Source organism: Chlamydotis macqueenii, chromosome 7 (assembly GCF_036417535.1).
Source record: "Chlamydotis macqueenii isolate bChlMac1 chromosome 7, bChlMac1.mat, whole genome shotgun sequence".
Classification (NCBI taxonomy): Eukaryota; Metazoa; Chordata; class Aves; order Otidiformes; family Otididae; genus Chlamydotis; species Chlamydotis macqueenii.
The window spans coordinates 3,531,437-3,554,462 of NC_141562.1; the positions used below are offsets into that span (position 1 = coordinate 3,531,437).

Here is a 23,026-nt window from a genome sequence, read left to right on the forward strand (position 1 = left end):
CAGTGTAACAGTGTAAAAGTGGATTGACTGCACTAACTTCCAAATTTTAACTAAAATTTTACCCAAAAGCTGAAACAAATTTACCTTTTTGGTTTAAAATGTTTTCAGTCTTACAGTTCCTTAGATATTTTTGTTTTCTTTCTGATCTATTTTTGTGACATTTTCATAATGAATCATGCTATGCATTTTTTAACCCAAAGAACAAAGCAGGGAAAGGTAATTCAAATAACACATTTGTCAACACCTCTGTAAGCTAAATTATGCTTTTTAGACTTTTCGCTAGAAAATAAAGACATGTATTTTGTTTTTACAGTACTTGACTGTGTTTCAACAACACTTTGAACTAACTGCTTATCATCGCAAACATACTCATGTCACCTTTTTCTACATGCAGATTTTAAAATTGAAATGGATTATTTCAAAATAAAAATCAACCACCAAACACTTCCAAGTTGTTTTTTTTTCAGTTACATTGAGCAAAATAACTTTTTTCCTATTTTCAAAATACTCGTCCTCTAGTCTAAAAAGTACAAAACATCCAAAAATGGAGAAAATAAACAGTCAATAATACTTTGCTCCTAGTACAAGATGAAAGATAAAGCAGTGGAACTACTAATGATACACATTCATGTTTAATCAAGGTTACCCAAGTGAAACTCATGTTTTAGCTGAATTCTGTCTAGCCATCTATTCATTTTCATGCAGTGTTAAACCATCATTTTACATCTCTCAAGCTGAAACTAATCCAGCATCCAAGACCCATAAAAGAGGGTCAGGAGGCACTTCCTTTGTTATCACTTCATTTTATGTCTAAACCAGAATTTTTGGACATAACTTTGTTAGAGAAACTAAAGGACCTTATCGCCCACAAGAATAAAATCGTAGTAGATTTACTATATTAGTAAATAAAAGGCATTCACGTATCTTTCTGAATGTGTAAGAGAAGCAAAGGTACGCTGCTTTCTTTCAAACATGAGAGATGAGAGCAAGTCACCATCTCTCAAAGTACACCTTTTATTGTTTGTTTCTCCTTATGGGTAAGGGCCAAGAGATTACAGCACATTTCAGTCCAACATATCTCATCACAAACGGCACCTTTAAGGTTAATGGTGCTTTTTGTTGTGCTTAGAAAGAGTCTGTCAGTGTATAAGAGAGCAGGTTTACTCCATTGCCAAGCTCCCTCCACTCCTACTGAGGACTTGAAACAGTAAAAGAGACACTATCCAGCTCCTGCATTTTATTGCCTTTCAGTTGAAGACAACTCTGATTATTTTCTTTAGTGGATTAGAAGCCTTTACAAAAAGTTGCCTTGACAAGAAGATCCCTTTCTCTTCTCTCAAATCAGCTCTCCCAGATTGGAGACAGCCTAACATTTATAGAAACCACGCTTTTGTGGAGCAGCATTTAGAACAACAATCTATACCGTTAATTTAATCCTCTTATCCATTATAAATTTAAAATAAGAAAAAGGAGGAAGCTAAAAGGCCAATTTTGCAATAAAAGTCAAGAAGTTAATCTGACACAGAAACACAGTTCCTTATCTGAAGCAGAATCATTGAACCGACCACAGAAATCTCCCAGTCTGGTACCATTTGACACATTCAAAAAGAAAATACAGTCAAGAACAGAGAACAGGAAAGATCAAGAGTTTTGAAAGTTCAAGAATAAAGCTGCTAAACCAATAACAAAAAAAAAAAAAAAAATTAAGTTCCTCATTTGCAATAAATGATACGACTAACCAGTAGAGAACCGGTCAGTTCATTTTATTGTATTTAAATTGGTATTGGCTGCTAACTGTCACACCAGAAGGAACAGAAGATCATGGCTTACTTTAGTACCAAGTAAACTGGTTGAAATACTCATTAAGATAAGAATAATGTGAAAGTCTAGAGAAATACCGTATCATCAGTATCAACCTCCAGAGTTCCCATAAAGTTAACACATGGCTTTGCAAATGCCTATCATAATTCTGTCTATACAGTATTTCAACGGCAACTACATATTAAAACTTCATACAGTTCAGGCTACCGTTATTTCTGAAGAATGCCTGGGAACCTTGAAATCTGAATCCAACAATATCAAATGGTTATGCCTAATTTACTGCAAACAGATTACTGAATTAAAAAAAAAAAAAATCAAAGCAAGCTCCTCCCCCTCTCCCTGCAAAAAAACAACCCACACCACTTGGAACTGATTGTAGTATACATTTTTTAATATTTCCCCTCAATTTTTCTTGGGCAATTAAGGCAGTATGAATACATTCCGCTGTAAAATATTACAATAGGGAAAGTGTTGAAAACTATTTAGTTTAACCTCTCAATGGTCTCAAAATTCTATCCATCAAACAAATCTGCATTTCAGCCATGTCTTAAAATTGTTTCTTCTATGCTTTCTGTGTTACTGATGAAATCAGTACACAAAGTCACAAAGGAATAAGAGGAATAAACGAGGTTCTTCAATTAAAAAAAAAAAAAAAGAAAGCAAACATTATTGAAATCTTCTAGTGGCTAGATGGAGTTCATGATTAACTCTACCAGTTTTTAGAATAATTTTCCAATCATTTAGAATCATTACCTAACAAGTTGCTAAGAGGTTCAGGTTTTTCAGTCACAAAGGTCTACTCAATGGGAATCTGAACATGTTATCAGTAAAATAAAAACATGAACTATCTGATCTCTTTATACATAGCTCTATTTAATGTATTATGTTTTATTTAACACTGATATTGTTTAAAACAAATCTTGCTATTCTTGATATCCTAACCTTCTAAACTGTATGAAATGGTGATGCCTAATTTGCAGTGAAGAATTTTTTTTTCTAATTACAGTATATATTTGTATTCTATATATAAAGATAAATTTATATAAATGTCTAATTAACACTTAAATGCCAATATTGATGCTGAGTCAGATGTTGCTGTAATATGAAACCTTATTTGAAACAAAATGAAAAAGAGGATTCCTACATAGTTATCATTGTGCCTTTAAATGAGACCTAACAGTAGGTAATAAAGCTGTTTAAAATTAGCATGCTAATTCTGAAAGTGCAAGAAATGGAAGAGTTATTTTCCAAGCTTTATTCACACATTCCTATTCCACAAATAATCAGAAAGACAATGAAGCAGAGAATTCCCTTATAAATGCAAGCATCTAACATCAGTACTCTTAACTATACTAGATAAAGCTGAAGTCTTTCTCAATTTAATCCATACTTTGAGGCAAACCAATAGTTTTCAAACTTGAGCTTCTGCTTATCCCTGTAATTCTGTATCAGTCAATTAACTCATGTGACTAATTCTCAACTAGCAATGTCACTTACGTGTTATAAAACCAGATTTAACTTTTTTTTTTACCAGAAGATACATTCTCTTAAGGGAAATAAGCAAAGATCTCGCATAGGCAGGCTTTTCATTTGTAGAAATAAAACAGTGGTTATGGATATACAACAGAACTACATCATTAAAAAAAACTAGGTCTTTCCTATCAAGAGCCATCAGCTATAAAGAGACAATGAGCAACTAGTGTTGATGCCCAAGGCTCTTTCCAAAAGAGAATACATAATGAGTCTAATGGACTGAATGGCAAGGAAAAATTCAGATTGTTTATCTGTCTGCACCTATCAGGCCCAAAAGAGATAAAAAAAGCAGAAGCGCAGAACAAAAACACTAAGGAAAATAGCCTGTATAGTAAAAAATATTTTGATACGTGAATATGCCATCTTAAATTGCAAAATACAGAAGTAAACATAATTCATATACAGATACAGAAATATGTGTGTGTATAGATACACATATTTATATAAAGAGAACATAATACATATTTCATATTACTAGATGGATTTAACTGTATAGGATGGAGATGTATTTTGGACCTGAAAATGTGCAGTGGAAAAGTTAAAAAAAAAAAAAAAAAAAGTAAAGAAATTCCTGATTTCAGTACTATTTAAAAGCTGATTTCAATATTTTTTACAAGCATGGGTAATTATTTTTAATCCTAGCTTGCATAGAAACAAAGGGAGAATAGTAAGTTTAGTTACATGATTAAAATCACCTAAGTTACTGTTATAGCTGAAAGCAGAAACCATGTCAAATTTCTAGACCTGTGCTGCATTTACTGAATCACACTGCTCACATGATTTTGCCAGGGTGTCAGAAAATGCTTAGGGAATTAATAATTACTGTTATGGACTGCATGTACTCTAGCTGATACTTGAAAAAAAGGACAGTTTTCTGCCCAACTAACTCCTCAAATGGCTGTAAACGAGGGGCTGACAATCTTTCCAGTCTGGAGACCCCTAAAATTTTTCAGTTGTACTTACAAACACCAAATAGCAACTGTAAACATATTAACTGCTGGCTTAGTTTTTTTAGTTACTTTTCACAACTTTCCCAACAACAAATTAAAAGCCATCAAACAATTCACCCCAAACAGCTTTGCAATATTTACCATAAGAGAAAACAAGGCAAATCTGAAAAAGTAATCTATAGGGAAATTTTACTACAGCAATTTTCTAGAGTTTGATAGAAAAATATCTACAGGTTTCTCAAACATATTTCTGTTAGTGTGACTGGCAAGCCCTTTATGTTTAACATGCTGATTTATGTCATTGTTTTGTAACATGGAAGAACTACTGATTTGCATGTACTTCATTATTTTCTACAATAATTTATATTCCTTTAAGTATACCAGGAAATAACTTAAAAATCTAGTCTGACAGAGTGTAATTTGATCACATTCACGGAAACATATCCTTAGGTAGAAGCATCAGTGACAAAATTTGCTCAGGTCCTCATTGAGGATTAAAAAAAAATTGCAGTCTTGAAAAAAAAAAAAAAATACGAGCAAACTGCTATCACATTCAAGAAAGAGCCTGCTGAATTCTTCTTTTCATACCTGTGCTGGGTTTCCATACATAATACTATGCCAGGCTTTTGAGGGGTAGCAGAATGTGACAGTCCAGCTTTCTTTAAATTGCTTAGAGAAGAATGTTGAATTCTCTGATTTAGCGGAAAAAAAAACCAACTGAACTGATTCTGCCAGGTTCTGTTTACACATGCATGGTTGCTAAACTGTAGCATGGAGTAAAAATGCAACATTGTCCAGACAGTCTAGCAACACCCAAAACATCTACAGGTCAACTGCCGTAACGGCATGCTCTGTTGATTCTTCTACTTCAAAATTCTCCATGTAAGGTTCAACTTCACAGTATTTGAGTTGAATAGTTTTAAAAATCAAAACCAAAGCAACTGAAGTCAGAAGGCCAAACTTCCTTCCTTTTCCTGAGGAACAGTTTAAAAAAAAAAGGACAAATTATAAAATTAAACAGCTGAGAATGATGTTGCAAACATTTTGCATTGACACCAAAATGAAGACAATATACTCTTGCTCCTTACCAAGATAGACAGCTATACTTTCTCAAGGTACCTCCAGGACCTTCAGAATGCATGTTATGGGATTAAAAGTGTTTGTCAATAACAAAGAAAATAGTGCATCTCCATGTGAAAGCTTAGCATTCTGCGATCCTTTGCAGTAGGGTCATGACAGAATCACATTTTGTGTATGAGAAAGATCAGATGTCTTGACAGAAGTAATTTTTTGCAAGATTTTACCCTGACAGACAGAAATTGTTTGGTTTTGGGTTTGTTTGTTTGTTTGTTTTTAACAGAACATAGTAGTCCTATGTTTTTCAATGAGAGGACTATGAGCATCAGACAGAACTGGATGTCTTTGCATCCAGTGAAGAGTATCTGTCTACACAAAGCACGATCAGGTTTCACATTTCACTGTAGTTCCTAATGTGGTAACTCCATTCTAAGCAGTAACAATTACACTGTGTTTGAAAAAAAATCTTTTCAAGTTTGTACTAGAAATAGAAGAAGAATTAGGTTGTTTCCTTTTCCATTCTATACCCACTCTGCCTCGATTAAGTTAGTTTTGAGCCCCTCTCCATAAGCACAGTTAAGTGGCTCATTAGAAGGCATGGAATTACATTGCAGGAATTGCCTTTTCACCCATCTATCCTAGCTAGCTATGCAGAATAGAAGCAATCTTCACAAGATGGAAAAAGGCAGCAGGACTGCTTTCAACTTCGGAAAAGTCCATTTCTTCCTGTTTTGAGAAAATATTAATAGCTCTTTTCATTTCTCCCACCTTCCCTACTCAAACATTTCTCCTATCCTCATCCTGAGATGAAGGGAAGTGTCTGCAGGATGAAGACTCTCTTACGAGGAAGGAGGGAGCAGGACCAGTCAGCGTAGACATGTAAGTTTCTCCCTTAAACTCACAGCATTTTGCTATAGACTTTCAGAAGACACTGAGAACTTTCAGCTTCTAGGTGATTGTCGTAGTTCAGCCCTGATCACGACCAGACTACACCAGACTACACTACTCTCTCACTCCCCCCACCTTCCGAGAGAACAGGGAGAGAAAATATAAGAAAAAACAGCTCAAGGTTTGAGATAAGGACAGGGAGAAATCCTTAAAGTTACCGTCACAGGCAAAACAGACTCGACTTGGGGAAAACTATTCATTTATTACTACAAACAGCAGGATAATGAGACAGAGAACAAGATAACCTCCCCCCACTCCTCCCTCTTCCCAAGCTTAACATTATCTCTACCACCTTCCCCTCCCGAGCGGCACAGGGGGGAAGAGGGAATGGGGGTTGTGGTCAGTTCATCACACGCTGTTTCACGCCACTGCTTCATGGTTGGCGGAAGAACTCCTCACATTCCTCCTCTGCTCCATTATGGGGTCCCACCCCTACGCCACAGTCCTTTGTGGAACTGCTCCGGCGTGGGTCATCTCTTCCATGGAGTTCAGTCCCTTCAGAACAGCTGCCCCAGCAGGCCCTCCACAGGCCACAGCCGCCTTCAAGCATCCACCTCCCCCGGTACGGGGTCCTTCACGGGCTCCAAGTGGATCTCTGCTCCTCCGTGGACCTCCATGGGCTGCAGGGGGACAACCTGCTCCACCATAGGCTGCACCACAGGCTGCAGGGGAATCTTGGCCAGGAGCCACATTACTCCTCCCCCTCCTTCTGAACTGACCTTGGCGTCTGCAGCCATTCCTCACAACAGGCTGGTAGATGTCTCTCAGGATCTTTTTTACATCTTATTCACTTCTCATCTCCTCTCCACTTCTTGCAGCCGGGCCGGACCAAGTCAGACCCAGTCAGCCACCTGGCAAGAGGCCAGAGGGTGAGGCCTGCAAGGCCCATGAGGCCTGCGCCTCCCCCTCTGCGCCTCTGCCCCCGCTCAGCTTCTTCACATCTTCTCTTCTCTCTCTTTTTTTCTGTTTTCCCCTTCTTAAATACGTTATCGCAGAGGCGTTATCACGGGACATTCTGCTACCAATCGGCTTGGCCTTGGCCAGCAGCAGGTCCGCCCCAGGCCCGGCTGAGTCCACTAAACAAAGGGGAGCGACTTCTAGCAGTTTCCTACAGAAGCTACCACCTTAGGCCCCCCCTCACTAACAAAACCATGACAGTGATACATTTGGAACAGGCAGTTAACATTCCCTGATTTTTACTTTGAATTCACAAATATTTCATCCTAGTTTCTACCATTAAATTTCTTGCTCCTTTCTCAGAAAGACAAGTAGGTTATCTACTGTTACTTCAAATTGAACCAAGCCTTCTGAACCTTAGCAATAAGAGGCATGATGTAAAAAAAAAAAAAAAAAAATTTTTTTTTTTTAAATCTAGGGAGTATGTCAAATTAGGCATGAGTCCTGCATTTCAGTAGCCAGTATTTTAACTGATTCTGACTGAATGGCACACTGTCCTTCCAGCAGCAGGACAGGCATTAGACTTCACAGGAAAAGTGGGACTTTCAGCAGCTTCAGTAGTAAGCTGTAAAGTTGTCTCTGCTACAGCACTTGAAGCTGAAATAAAGCATTAATTACAACAGAGAGGAACCTCCTGTGTCAAAGCAATGCATATTTAAGGAGCCACATAAAACTACTAGTACATATTCAACTATCAAACAACAGTTTAAACAAAAATGAATATTTAAGAAGCAAAAGGAAACTGATTTTGATAGATGATATTTTGTATGGAAATTAACTATTATTTTCTGTGAAACTCCAAAATAGATTTTTTTTTTTAAAAAAAAAAACACAACCACGAGCGTAGTAGTCACCTTACGCATCAGAACAAATCACTGATGGCAGAGCTGCACAAACACATACGCACAATTATCTTTAAAAACATGCATTACGACATCAGTGCTTTGATTTATAAGCACAATTTTATCAAATATACTAAGTGCAAAGAGAAAAAAAATATTAAACAAACAATATTATCAACTGCATCATCAGAGCAGCCCTTTCCATGGGAACGGCGTAAATGCCTTAAGGGAAGCCATCTGTCTCCTCTGGTGAGCTTTGCAAACATGCTTCATTTCCAACAGTTGTGTCCATATCTTTGTTGGATATCTGACTACTGTCAGTGGCCCATAGGAGAAAGGTAAATTTCCTCTGCACTACACTCTTATCATGAGGACGCAGCACAGCATTATCACATGTATGTACTTTCCTTCTAGCTGTATGTAAGAATGAAGTAGGCAAGGACTTTTCCTAACTTATGTTTGACATCAATATAGTTACACAGTCTGAAAATTTTTTTCTATCAATAAAGACTTGTATAACAGAAGTCACCCTCTCAATAGTAGTTTCGCTAAGCCAGTTTTCCTCTGTCTGAATACTAACCATGTTCTTGACTTTCTCCAAATAAGCCCACCATTCAAAACTCGACACAACATGATTTTTAAAAGTTTGCTCTTCTTCATTTTACTGATAGCATGCCACAGATATCCTAATTTAGAAAAAAAAAAAGGAAGTGGTAGATGACAAAGATGTCAGCAGAGTATATTTATTTCCACTGTAGGAAAAGCCACATGCTTTATAATAACATCAGAATAGATTCTACAAGCATGGCCATCTATCTAGAGGTCTTGGAAGTCACTGCAGCACAGCAGAAAGCTTCTGAAGATAACTTTAGAGGAGGTAACTCCCATAGCAGCAGCTCTAAGCTGACTGAAACACTACAGAAATAGAGATTTGACTTACCAAAAAAGAGGCTTTTTAAAATTATTAATTTTAAAAAGCAAGATAAACATTTATGAGTTGTAGGTGTGATGTACACAGTTACTTTTCTATTTCTCCACTTTCTGAGCTAAGAATTGAAATTCACTGTTTAAAGTCCAATTCAGTCCATTTCCCAGTATAGTTTATGCAATTCTTCTATGAAACATACTGTTTATTCTTTTTCTTTATTTGATTTAGCATGTATGTCTACATTATGCTCATCTAACTCATCTCCACATAGCAGTATTTAAAACTAGTAAAATTGAGGAGAAAAAATACTATTTATTTTTGATCAGCCATATATGTCATGGGACACTTAATAGAAAAGAAAGTTTAAGATTGGCATATATTAACACTAAAAGGAAGCTGATGGAGAAATAATTAAATTCAGCCACCTTTCTTCCCATATTACAATGTTAGAGCTGATAATAAAATAACTTATTGGTCCTAGATATTGCCTCATACTGAGAAATTAGCATGTTCTTGTTTTATTATTGTAGTTTGTAGTGTAACCCACTAAGTACTTATTTCCTTTTCTTTTTTTTATTTTAACAAGACAAAATGCCCTGAAATTACAGCAGTTTCACAAAACACAAGGTGGCTGTCTTAAAGATGTAGTGAAAACCAGAAATGCTACAGCAACATTACAGAATTGAATAGTCCAATGCAAAAGAATAGGCACACTGAAAGAATCTTCTCTCCCACAACAACTGTGGGAAAAAGCCCACCCTTTGATCCAAAGCAAAAACTCCGAAAAACATTTCATTGGTATTGTCAATAATAAATAAATATCAAGAAAAAGCAAATGCATAACTGAAACTTAAACTAGCTGCAGTTACCGTAGAAACCAGCAAGACTTGCTCAACACTTCCTACTCTATTCCATTATCATTCAGTATCTCATAAACTCAAATGGAGAAGTATTGTTCCTATTCCTATGGAAACCCTGGAAATAGCCCACATCATTGTCACAGGAGATTAAAGCAATCTAGAACACATCTCTTGGATTCATTTATGTGCCACCAAGGCCTATGCAAGAATAAAAATAACTATAAGTCCATTTCTCCATAGAAAGGAGCGGAATCCATACTATTCCTGTGAACAGCAGGTAAGTAACGAACGCTAACAAGCAGTTTATCGTCTTTGAACAATTGTGATGAACACATGTGTAGAGTTACACTAATGCACTGAAAGGTTCTCAGCAGCTTTGTGTCCTGTCTTTATACAAATGCCCTAACTTGACAAGACTATGCCCTTTAGGCCTCATGACATTTCTCTTCTGTGTTGACGAGGGTGAGGAAAGGAGACCTTTTATACAGATATAATAGTACATAATCTAAAATCCATACACAACCCTTTCCATCACAGAAGACCTAAAGAGAGAAAAAAAAAAAAAAAAAATCAAACCCAAACACCTGCTGCACACAGATTCAGAAATACGTATACTGTTAAATAAACAAGAGTCATTAATATTTGAATGACTATGTATTAAAGGTAAGATGCTTCCCTATTACTCCCTTCCAACTAAATAGATGTCTCCTTTTCCTACTCTATTCATCTAAAGATGTAGAATGAGTAAACTTTTGATCTAGCAATTAGAAGGTATGACTGTAAGTCATTAAAAATTCCCCCCCCAGAGCCAGTTCAGTTGACTATCTAGCATAAACACAAATCTCTAACCATATTAATATTACATGCTTTTCAAGAAGAACAGGAAAGAATAACAACTTTCTGTAGTCCATTCTACTCATACAGCCTTTAGAACAGGTATGTTGGAAGATGACCCATTCCCATTCTCTGTAACATCTATTCGGTATCTGTAGCCCATTTGTCCAATCAATTTTTTTGAACCTGTTGATATTGTCTGCACAGTCTCCCTTTACAAAAAATAAAAAAAAAAAAAAATAAAAAAAAAATCCAGAAGTTCACTGATCCTTGTATAAAAAAAAAAAAGCTTTTTAAAATCCTCTCTTTTCTCCAAACTGAAAACTCTCAGAAATTTTTACCTTATAAGGCAGTTGTTTCACATCCTTGTCACTTTTGTTGCTTTTCTCTGTCCTTTAATTTGTCAAGAACACTGTCAACAAATCTGTATGTACACCAAATGTACCTGCCCTTTCCAAATTCTTATCTGTCAGGGATACCAAATTATCCTTTGAGCACCTATTCTTATATTAAAGTCATGACACAACTATTACTGCCTTTGGAAGGAGGGAGACACCCCACATAATTTCTGTGCTGCTAAATTTCACTTTGGCTGCTAGGCAACTGTAACTTATTGCAAGAGGTAGTGAGTTGTTTTTTTTTTCCCCATCAATGTTAAAAGAATCGGACTCCTCTCCTTCAGGAAAAAAAAAAAAATTGCAGCAAGAGCAAATTAAGTTTTGAAAATATCAAGCAGTATATAGCATATTTACTTTTTTTCCCAGAAAAATCTACTCTAATTACTTACCTATTTAAAAATACACTGGTTTTCCTTACTTGTATTTTTTCAAAACACTCCACCAGCTGTCAAGCAATTCTCCTGAATAGAAACTTAAAAAACAAGGAAAAAAAACCCTAAACAATCACCAGTACTTTTAATTTCATTGCTTCATGTATGTTTTTTTCCCCCCTCTAGGGAAATGTGATATAATTTTTAATGAATCTCCTCTTTATGACATATTTATCAATAAAACCTACAGTTATCTAAGTAAAAATAACTGATTGACACTTAAGAATGTTATCTTGAGTAAGAGTATTGCAAATTAGTGACATTTCAGTACCAAATGTATTTATAATCAAACTGTGATCATTACAAACAAATTAGAAAACCTGAAGGCTTACATTTTGAGAGTCGCAGAAAGACGCCACTCTTATCTTTCCCTGAAGGAGCAATGAGGCCTTTAAGCATTTTAGTGGTTCTTCAGAAGCCAGTCAAGGGTCTAAATCTTTCCATAATAAACATTTACTGCACACTCTATTCATTGGATCATGTTTGATTCAGACTTTTAATCATGTTCTAAAGTTTTGGCAGCAATTTTTCAGAAACTGTAATGTGTAGACCTTGCAGAATGAGACCCTCTGCCAAACAGTCCCAAGTCAGTCCCATGTTTTATTACTAACATCAAAGCTTTGTTCTATCTTGCCAAAACATTTTTAAGACTTTCATTTTTCAGTCGTTGAATATGTAGCACAGTTAGAGCTATAGAAAAAAAAAGAATGAATGTTGGATTTTTTTTGATAGATGAATGTCGCAACAATTATACATTCCAACCAAAGTATGTTACAGAAAATTTCTATTTCATTTTAAATATATACTGGGGAAAATATAGTCACTTTAATAAGAAAGCACCTTCATATACAACTTCCTTATCTTAATGTTTTTAAATGTAGCTACTAAGTATTAAGAACATTTAAAAAGCAACATAAATAATCTTCTAATTAAATAAACTGGTTACAAACAACTTAATACAATGAGAGTTGTAGAGCACTGGAACAGGTTGCCCAGAGAGGTGGTGGATGCCCCATCCCTGGAATCGTTCAAGACCAGGCTGGATGGGGCTCTGAGCAACCTGATCTAGTCAGGGATGTCCCTGCTCCTTGCAGGGGGGTTGGACTAGATGACCGTTGAAGGTCCCTTCCAACTCTAACTATTCTATGATTCTATGATTCTAATACATTACTGCCACTAATTGTCATCCCCTCTTTTCTCCCCTCTCTCTCCAAAAGTGCTTTTCTTCTCCTCTTTCTTTCAATGCTGACAATCTAAAAGACATTTTCATAAGGCAGTGATTAAAAAGCGAAGCCTTATATACTCCATTTTAACAAAAATTTGCCTGTTTCTAAGTGACTGTGTTTCCTTTAGGTACTGTGAGAGTCAAGACAGCAGGCAAAACCACATGGCGCTTAGCACAAGCTAAGTAAAGCTTCTATCTCTGCTATGCATTTACAGATCATGTGTTAAATAAGGAGCAAAACAATAATTTCCTCCACCATTTCATCTCTTGGATTTGAAACTGGAATAATATTTTTTCTTTCTTTGTCAGTTTAAAGGAGAGTTCACATTCAATTGTGTCCTAGATTGAACTGTGTTAACTTCAACAATATACGTATGACTTTCACTCATATATCAAGCACTTTACCTACCTAAGTCTTTTTTTTGTTACTGAAATGATTTAAAAAATTAATTTCAGGAAGCAAAATCAGTTCATAAACACCTTTAATCAGATTAATTATGAATGTATCTGATTCTTCTTTGAGAAACTCACCTCGGGAATTTTTTATCTAATATTTCCATAATCTACAGCATTATATAGCACTTCAAAATAAATCAGTATTTTCCTGAACAGATTTTAAGTAAACTGTTACCTTTTACTGTTATTTATATTTATGCCACTCAACATCAACTGCAAACAGAACTGTATGGGTTCAATTAGCATGTTCTTACATTATATACTTATGTAATTTAACATGCACACATTTTTAAACAGTATGTAAAATTCTCAACTACATTATTTAAAAGTAAAAGTCACATTTTCAAAGGTTGTGCCACCAAGAACATTAAGTTCCAGTCACGCTTTTAAAACCTAAAGAATGAGGAGAAAAGGGATATTTTGTTTAATGATAAAACAAGTGACAGTTAAACGTTTTGAAAATTTGATGGTTTAATTATTTAGGAAGAACATTTCCCATTCTTGTTTCTCATGTTGCTCTCCCAGAACAAAACAAAACAAAATTAAAAATAAAATTATCTTTTTAACAAAATGACAAGTACTCCTGGAGACTGAAACAACAGATATCTGTTTACGAACGGGTCTCTGTTGGACTTGATAGAAAAACTCTCTGAGGAATAAGGAACAGAGGCAACTCCTACCTCATGTAACCAAGAGCTAAGGACACAAGCGGAGATATTAACAGGACATGTTTGAGACACTATCCTTTCCAATAAACCTGTTCTTAGGTACTCATGTGATGAGGGAGGAGCATACTACAAAGGCAAGCATTTCATCTTGAAGAACCAGACATAACTGACTACTTCTGTGGAGTAATACATGACACTGGCAGCACCAATTCTTCTGTGCTACCAGTGCAAGAAGCTTTTGTGCTAGGGAGACAGTTAATTCTGATAGCGTTTAGAATCACTTCCACAAAGAATGTGTGAAAGTTTTTCTCTATACAAAGATTAATTTGCAGAATATCTCTGTCTTTGGCTTCATCTAGTTAGCTCTAATATGTACGTGTAAAAAATACTGCCAAAATCTAAATGACAAGCCTGGATTTTTTCCACAACTCACAGCAAACACTGCTGTCAGGCCAACACATCCACCACAAATACTTTTTACATAAAGTTTCAGATACTTAAAAAGGTTGATTTCTTTTTATTTGAAACAGAACATTTAATTAAAGTCAAAAAAGGTTTAAGAAGGTTTTAATTTCTTCTCTCTTTGTTTAGTCATTAAATGTAATTATTCTTCTGTTATCAGTGGAATGGGAGGAGAGGAGACTAAATATATTTTGGTTCCAGTTTTTTTTGTTGTTGCTTTTATTTGAAGTTACAGAAATCTTCCCTCTCCCACAACCACCAAACAAATTAAATATTTTTAAGAAAATTAGTGTGGAGAGGAATCATCACTTTCAAAGATTTCAAAGCCACTATGTTTGTCAGGAATGGATTAAATCATTTCACTAACTGCCACCAATGACCCAGGTCATGAATAAGAAGCAACATCCCTTAGTGAAACATCCCCTGCAGTGAAATAATACATGATTTGAAAAATATTTTTTTCCAAAATAATTTTCAAACTACCAAAAAAAAAAAAAAAAGGTCATGTTTTCAACAAGTTCTACACTTATAGTGTTGAAGAAGGCCATCTAGTCTGTATTTTAAAGGTTGCCTACTGATTTGCATCTGTTGTCTAAACAGAAATGTTAGATTTCACAAGAGAATTTGGCAAATGGTCCTACATATGTCAATTTTGTACCGCAACTGCATGGATATGAAGCTGTGACCTTTAAAAATAAATTTTGTTCTGTATTTTCCATACTGTTGGCCTTTATTTTATTCACCTCTGTGTAGCCATGAAGTTTAAATATTAAAGAGGAAATTATAGGAGCAGCCACTATATAAATATGTGTTCCAACTTGCCATCTTCACTTGTCAAATAAACCCAGGCAGCATCTACACAACAGCCTTCAGGTGATCATGCTGAACTGAAAATCAATTATAACTCTTCTCCCAAGTCCCTCTTCAGCAGACCACTTTTAAAACTTTTTGGTAAACACAGGATATATAAGATTGATTTTAAACTCTCACAGTGTAAAAACATACTATAATTTCTTTGACTGCAGAGATCTCATGTAATTTTGATTTTCATAGCACTGTAAAGCCACCAGTTCTTTCTTTAGGACATAAAAAAAAAAATTCCTTCCTTTGATTCAGAAATACAATAGCAGGCAGGAACAGGCTATGTTAAGTTAGTAGGAATTTATAAGCAAGTCATAATATTTTCAAGAAATATACTTTGATAAAAATACTGACTTGACTTAGACTTGGCTACATGCTATATCTATAAATAATGTGAATGTTCTCTCTAGCACAAATGTTCATTGAAGCAGTTAACCTTTAGCAAATATAACCATAAAGTAAAATGTAAATGAACAGTCAGTGTTCATACTGGTAAAGTCCTCCAGAAATTACATTCCAACAATTAAAATCCTGAAACTGATCAGTGCTATATCAAAATAAATGCATCTTGTTTTCTAAACTGAACAAAACTAAGACTCCAAACATCACTACTTATTTCTCAGATGGTTATTCTATTGATGAGCCCAGATGTGTACAATACCCAGTTATAGCTTGACAAGACTATAAATATACACTCAGAAATAATCTGACCCAATTATCATGGCCAGCTATCTACAAAAAAAAAAAAATCTAGTCTTTTACAAGATGCAATGGTAAACCGCAAATACAAAAAGAGTACCCAAAAGAAATAAACAAAGTCATAAAATGGAATTGAATAAGTTCTCTCAGTATGAATAAAAATACATAGTAAAATGTGGTCTATATTTTCAGTTTTGGCCTTGATTGCTAGCTTGTATTTGTGCTCACATGTATCTCAGTAAACACAGGCCAATTTCTGAATGCACAGCTAGTAGCATAGGACCCTGGTTTGGGGTGATTTCTAGCCTTGATACTTAAATTAGAACAAGAAGCGTGGTTCTAAGATTGGTCATTTTTAATGCTGAAAATGTCAGGAAAACATGCAAAAGATCGATATGCCACTTTTCATAAGGCAATCAGTATATAGTTTCACATAGAAGACATGTAATGCTAAAAACAGGAATGGAACATGCTTTCAAGCTATTGGGAGAAGCCAGCATTTAATACAAGTGAATGGGCAGAAGGTATTTTTCGGAAAAGACAATCAAAACAATATTATTGCAGAACCAAACAAGACAGCAGCAATTGACCCACCTCAATTTATCACTGTGAAAGATTTGATTGGGAAGTGCAATTCCTTTTCTTTTCCTTTCCTGCCCTCCCTCCACCCAAATAATTACTCTGTAGAGAAGAACTCAGTAAAATATCTCTTACCCAAAAGTAAACAATCAAGGACACAAATTCTGTATTCTGTTTTCAGTTTAACTTAAGCCATTTCCAAAGTCTCAGTGAGATACTCAAAAGTTTTAAATGGGACTTAAATCACTTTAGCTGCTACTTTATGAGTACAAGCATTCTAACAAGGAAACTAATCAAAATCACACAGGAGACACCTTTTACTGCAGTGAACTCCACAGAAAATACTTGGCAATTAAGTATGATTTAACAAGGTTATAAAAAATAATTATATTAAAGTGAAAATTATAAAGCTTTTTCAGGGGAACTTTAAACCACTTTATCAATATATGATTTGTAGCTCTATTTGATACATAATTGTTCACACGTGAAGGATTTCATAATAAAGAAAAAACCTGAGAGAACATAAAATTATTACTAGTCTATTGAAAGTATCACAAATCCCACTGCATGGCCAATTCAAACGTGTCTTTGTTTTACAGTTCGGACTACCTACATTTGTAACACTGTGCTTATTTTTGAAGTTGGGTTCCATTTTAGCAGCAGCACAATTTTACTTCCAGACAAAATAGGCCTATAGCTTTACCACATAATATGAAACTACTAAACTCAGTGTTTGTAGCACAGTTCAAAATCATGGTGTGAGAATACTGAAATAGGCTGTCAGTTTTTCTTACTTGTTATTTCTGTTTCTCTCTTGCAGTGGGAATTAGTCTGCTACTTTGCTTCCAAAGCAAAGCAGAGATGCAACAATCCAATGAAAAATCCTCCACTAATACCAGGACATAGTGTTTCTTACAAAATGATCTTTAAAATATTAAGATAGAAAATAATAGAAAACTTACAAGTACTCTGCCAGTTAATGTCTGGGCAGATATCATGACTCCTGCCCAATCCTTAACGGAGGTCATCCATCCCACTTCTGCTGCCACATTCTCCTCTTTTTCATCTGTTGGTTTGCAGGCCCCATCTGCCTGTGTATCTCCACCACCATTGATCTTCTGGGCCTCCTGCGAAGTACGTATTTGGGTTAGTTAATATTTATCAATTTGACAGTGAAAGTATACAGTTGTGGCTAAGAAAAGCTATGAAAAAAAGTAAATCAGTCTTCCTAGATGCCTGCTAGATAAAGTTAAGCACCTACTTGGTACTCTTTAGAAATAATAGAAATTTTCTATGAGGTTTCAGACTAACAACTACATAATAACACTCTCCTTGACATTACATCTTAAAAACATATATGCAATCATAGAGCTACATTTCAAAGAGTTCGTCAGACATACACCGAAGGACTTTTTGATGTAGTAGTTCAAAACAATGTGTACTAGGTGTGAACATAATTTATATACAATTTTAATTATTATCCCTATAATTCATTGTCTGAGTAAACCTTCACTGAGAAGCATGATGTAACAAGACAATAATTATCAAGTGTGAGGGGAACAAAGTACACCATAGAGAATCTGCAGGGAGCTGCCATGCTATAAGTGAACCAGTGTTTCAATGAAAGCGTTTAATATATCACAGAAATTCTTCTGTCAGTAAGTGGCTGTTGCAGAGTGGAGAGCTCAAATTTAAAGAGGAGCCTCAGCTGCACCAAACTGACTGATGAGTCACATGCATTGGAATTTGTATCAGTCTCTTGCGGATGCTGCAGCAAGCATGTCATGCTCTGTAACTGCCTGCTATGTGCTACAGTCACAGATGCTGCAAAAAAAATCAAGGGAAATGACAGGAAAAGCCAGCCTGGATTGTACAGCATTTAAAGAACATCACATGCAAGGAATCAGACTGTGCTGTGAGCATGCCTTTGGTGACAGCATAATACTAACAACTTCCTGAATACTTGACAAGCTAAACAAGCATAGGGAAGGCAGCAAAATTCAGTGCTGAGGCAAGTACCGAGCACTTGAGCTGCTCCCATAGATATGCACTAGTGCTTCCAGCACTCTGCACTGACCAACAGCTTGAGACACGTTAGTTAGAGATGATCTGCCTATAGGCCACTAAGCAGGAAATCAATTGCCATTAATATCCTTTGGGATACCCATTCTACAAGCAAAGATGTTTGACGCTGGTCTAGTGATTATTACTACAGTAGGAATACTGCATTATGAGGGTCAAAAAGCATAGCTGTGAGATGGCCTTGAGGACACAGCTGGACATAAAGGTAATGGCATTTCCTGAGAGCAGTACTGAACTAATAAGCAGCTGCACTCAATCTGTCAGCAAAGGACAATAGAGCAACACTAAAAACGCAACATGGAGACCAACAGTTGTTTTTAGAGAATCTCAGTATTGCAACTTAATTAGCTAATCAAATTCCTCTCTGTTAGTCTCCTCACGAAACGTGGGCTTTATCTTCATACTAGCAATTACAGCACAGTGCATGACGTGGCTGTATTGATAATAACAAATTATTCAGAGTTACAACAGTAATTCAGTACTTTCTAAGCAAATAACCAGACAGAAGAAAAAAAATGTACTTTGTATTTGCATACCTGGACCTCATTCCCTGACAAATTTGGATACAGTGAATCAGATGTTTTGTACTCAGCATTGAAAGATGCATACTGCAAAGCACACACACAGAGCACAACCTACAGAAATGAGCTCATTGCCTAGGACAGTGACGTATGAGACAGCACAAGGCATTTCCAGGAGAGTAACAGCCGGCTAGGGACAATTTTTGGCCCATATCATCAGCAAGTCATATAGACCACTACCAAAGAAATGCCTTGACCACCATCAGTGTTTTGATTATAAACCAGGAAAGAGATGCTCAACTTCCTTCCCCCCGCCCCAGTAGATGGTATGGCAGTATATACCAGACAACATAATAAAAGAAAATTTTGAGGTTTAAGCAACCTAGATGGATCTCCAAGGTCCTAAGGGAACTCACAGGCTTCACTGGCCCTAGCCACTCTCCCCACCAGGTTCTCCCCCAATCCTGCCTGTGGCCCAGGACACCATTTCAGCCCAGCCCAGGGCCACAAGCTCCCCACAGACCTGTCCAACCCAGCTGTGGGCCCCACCAGCCCAGCCAACTCATGGCTGTGGTCTGACCTTGGTTGCCCCTCACCAGGCCTGATCCTCGCCCTCACCCACAGGCTGATGTCCCAGGCTGGCCTCAGCCTTGCCCCAAGGGGCTGCCCCTCCCTGGCTGGGGTGGTGGGGCCACGGCCCAGGCCGTCAGGGAGCCCTCAGCCCCACAGTGCTCTGACAGCTACTGACTTGTTAAAAATTACGTGTGCCATTTATTTTTCTCTTCCCACCAGTTTGTCTGCCTTTCGTAACTGTCAGACCTCGTCTTTCAGATTGTAAACTCTACACATCAGATTTTACTGCATGGTTCTCTTCTGCATAGCACAGTTGGCTTTTACATGCCATACAAGTTCATACTGAATAAAAGTATTAATGTGGTTTTCATAGTAAAGGAGATGTAATTACCTCTTCCTCTCAGATAAAAAACTGAAACAGTGATTAAGTGCCTAATTCTGTCAACTGGAGAAATCATCAGCAGAGCAAGGATGAAACAACAGATTTGCTTGATTTTTCCAGCCAGTACCTCTACTTAAAATCTCAGGGATGCACACTTTGCTAAAAACATTCATAATTATGGATTTTGCTATAAAAAGTAACAGAACTACAGTTCATTAAACAAAAAGAGCTTAATGGAAAAGTCCATTTTATGGTAGTGAACTTGAAAATATTAAGGTTGGAAAACTCTGTTATTGTTTACATACTCCTTCTTTACCCCCAACCTTTTTGTCAATGTATCAAACTGAATTTTCAAGATGAGATTATTCATAAGATTATAAAAATAAAATTTCCTAACACTCAATAAAAATGTAGATAATTTACTTCATAAAAGGGGAAAGGTAGCTTTCATGTTTTCAAAAGGTTCTAATAACCTACAGTTCTTTTTGCTGTATTGACTTTCAGATGCCAATAGAATAGAGCAGTAAGATGTGACAGACATATTCACTATTTGGTTCTCTGAAGGTATTCAAGTTTGTAATACATTTGTACAGCAGTATTTCTTCATTTATACTACTTATTTCACCTGTATTAAAATCTCTCATCCATATTATTTCTTAATTAAAATATAAGTAAAACAATCATCCCCTGCCAAGTATCATTTGGAGCAAAGTCTCATGATCAGCTACATACCAAATCTAACTCTTGCCATTATTGTAGCTATAATTAATATGCAGATTAGTTGCTGTTACATAATATTTATATTCTGTTGGGATATTTTATATTTTTCATCTACATGCCTAGCTTCTTAGCTTAGTTAATTGGCAGTTAAGTATTAAAAGTTTATTCCCAAGTCATTATGCAGTTGTGCAGACATCACTAAAGGAGATTTAAAGGCTGCTTTCATTTACACTGTGTACAAGCATAAATTCAGTTATTAACTGTAAAGTCTTGTTCCGTTGCTATTTCTTCATCTCAAAGCATTCAGTAACCAACATCACAACCTGATAAAGGTGCTTAAAAAAAAATAAATAACCTGACTGTGATGGTAATTGTTTAATTATTTACAGGCTCAGTAGCTACAAGTAAGATAATACTATCTTTATCCACTCTGTTTACCTGTTGTTTCACAAAGTGTTCATTATTTTAATTACTTCATAACAGCAACATTCACATAGATTAAGTGAGAAGCAGCACATTTTGTGGAATACATATTTCCTGAACTTAATGACAAAATAGAAGAGCATGCATGATGAGGAAGGGTGTACAGTAATCAGGGCTCAGTGTTCTACCAAAGATGTGACACAAACTTGGAGCAGAAACTTCAATGCTTTGTCCTATATTTTCAACAATAAATATTGATTTAGATTACATGCTGTCATGCTTAAACACAGTTATCTTAAGAAATCGGACTTCTAAAAGGGAAAAGACACACAAAAACAGTTTGCATTTTTGAAAATGTAGTCCTGCCTGCTCCACTTTACCTCTGTCTAGAATATCTGTACAAACATAGAATTAACACACAGACACTCCATTCAACGCAGCGCTGCATGAAATAAAACCAGAAAATTATTATGAAAACGTAAAACATGATCTGAGAATAATCTGACTTTTTAGAAGCCCTAAAAACCAGGACACTCTGAAGACAACCTAGTAAGCACTCTCCGAAGTACAGGTACTGAATTTTTACTTGGTGTCTTGTAAAGACACGTTAGAAAACATAGGAAACAGGTCGGTAACATGAGGAAAAAGAACCGGGTTAAAGTCTGATGAAACAAGGAAAAGGACTTCTGATATTCCTGCTTATCTAACATTTAACTCATATGACTAGCACACAAAAATAACTAATTGTCAACTGTAATGAGAATACAGGGCATCGCGGAGTCATGCCCCCCATCATGCAAAAAGCAGCAGTATGCTTAATTTAAGCAGATGTTCAAAAACAGTAACACTAACAGAGCAAGCCCACCACCAGCCTCTGAATTCCATCCTACAGAACAGAAGATAAGAAAGAGTCTGCCAGAATGGCAGTTGCACCTAGTTTGAAGTATGCAGTAATAAGAGAATAATAAAATATAGTTCGGGAAAGTTAGGGAAGGGCTGCTTTATATAATGATGCCAACAGCCTGCAATTTTATCTCTATTAATTGCCCCTCAGTTAACAGCACTGCATTCCCAGAGCCTGCGTTTTAAGTAAGCTTTATATCAGATCAACAACAACACTTTCATACTGGCTATTCTTATATATTGGAAATCTATGTTTAAGTTCCTTTCCTTTTCATTTATTGGCTTTGCCAAAGCCACCAACAGATACTCTGTGAAGATGAATAATTTTGCATGTAAGACTATTTCTCCATTCTATTAGGTAGACCTCTAAAACATCGAGTCTAAAATTATGAGACTTCTATCAGTAATTCAGTTACATGTCCTTAGATACATTCTCTCACTATTTTGATAACTCAGAACAGGTGTCTTAAATTTATATAAAGCATAATATTACACTGCATTCTCAGCAGCTGGGCAATGTCCTACATACACCAAGACATTAGGTACCTGCTGAATACAGTCACAGCAGATGTTCTCCATCAGATATAGTTACCACCTGCAGTCTTCATCTTAATAGTTAACTAAGTACCAGTTCATCCAGTACTAAAAACAAGCAAAACAAACAAAAAAAAAATCTTAAGTAGTTGACCTTTTCTACTGCAGTTTAGCAAACGAAGGATTTCACTAGAATATTAAGAAAACAGATGGGAATGTGAGAAATAAATAGCTGTATGGAGACTTGTAAACCTCTGAAAAAAGTCAATCTTGTCCGAAAGAGAAAATAAAGGCTGAACTAACTAAATGTGAGCTAAGAGGTACTCCTTATGAACTGGCCTATCCACAACATTTCTTGG

At 36.0% G+C, this 23,026-nt stretch overlaps 1 protein-coding gene across 6 annotated transcripts in view; it reads right to left on the reverse strand.

Moving 5' to 3' along the window:
• KCNMA1 (potassium calcium-activated channel subfamily M alpha 1) overlaps window positions 1-23,026 on the reverse strand; it is a 494,817-nt gene that overhangs the window by 342,603 nt on the left and 129,188 nt on the right. For all 6 annotated transcript variants that reach the window (XM_086752630.1, XM_086752629.1, XM_086752628.1 and 3 more), the window contains exon 2: window positions 17,492-17,656. In XM_086752630.1, coding sequence (XP_086608756.1) covers window positions 17,492-17,656 — 165 coding nt within the window. The remainder of the gene's footprint in view (window positions 1-17,491; window positions 17,657-23,026) is intronic.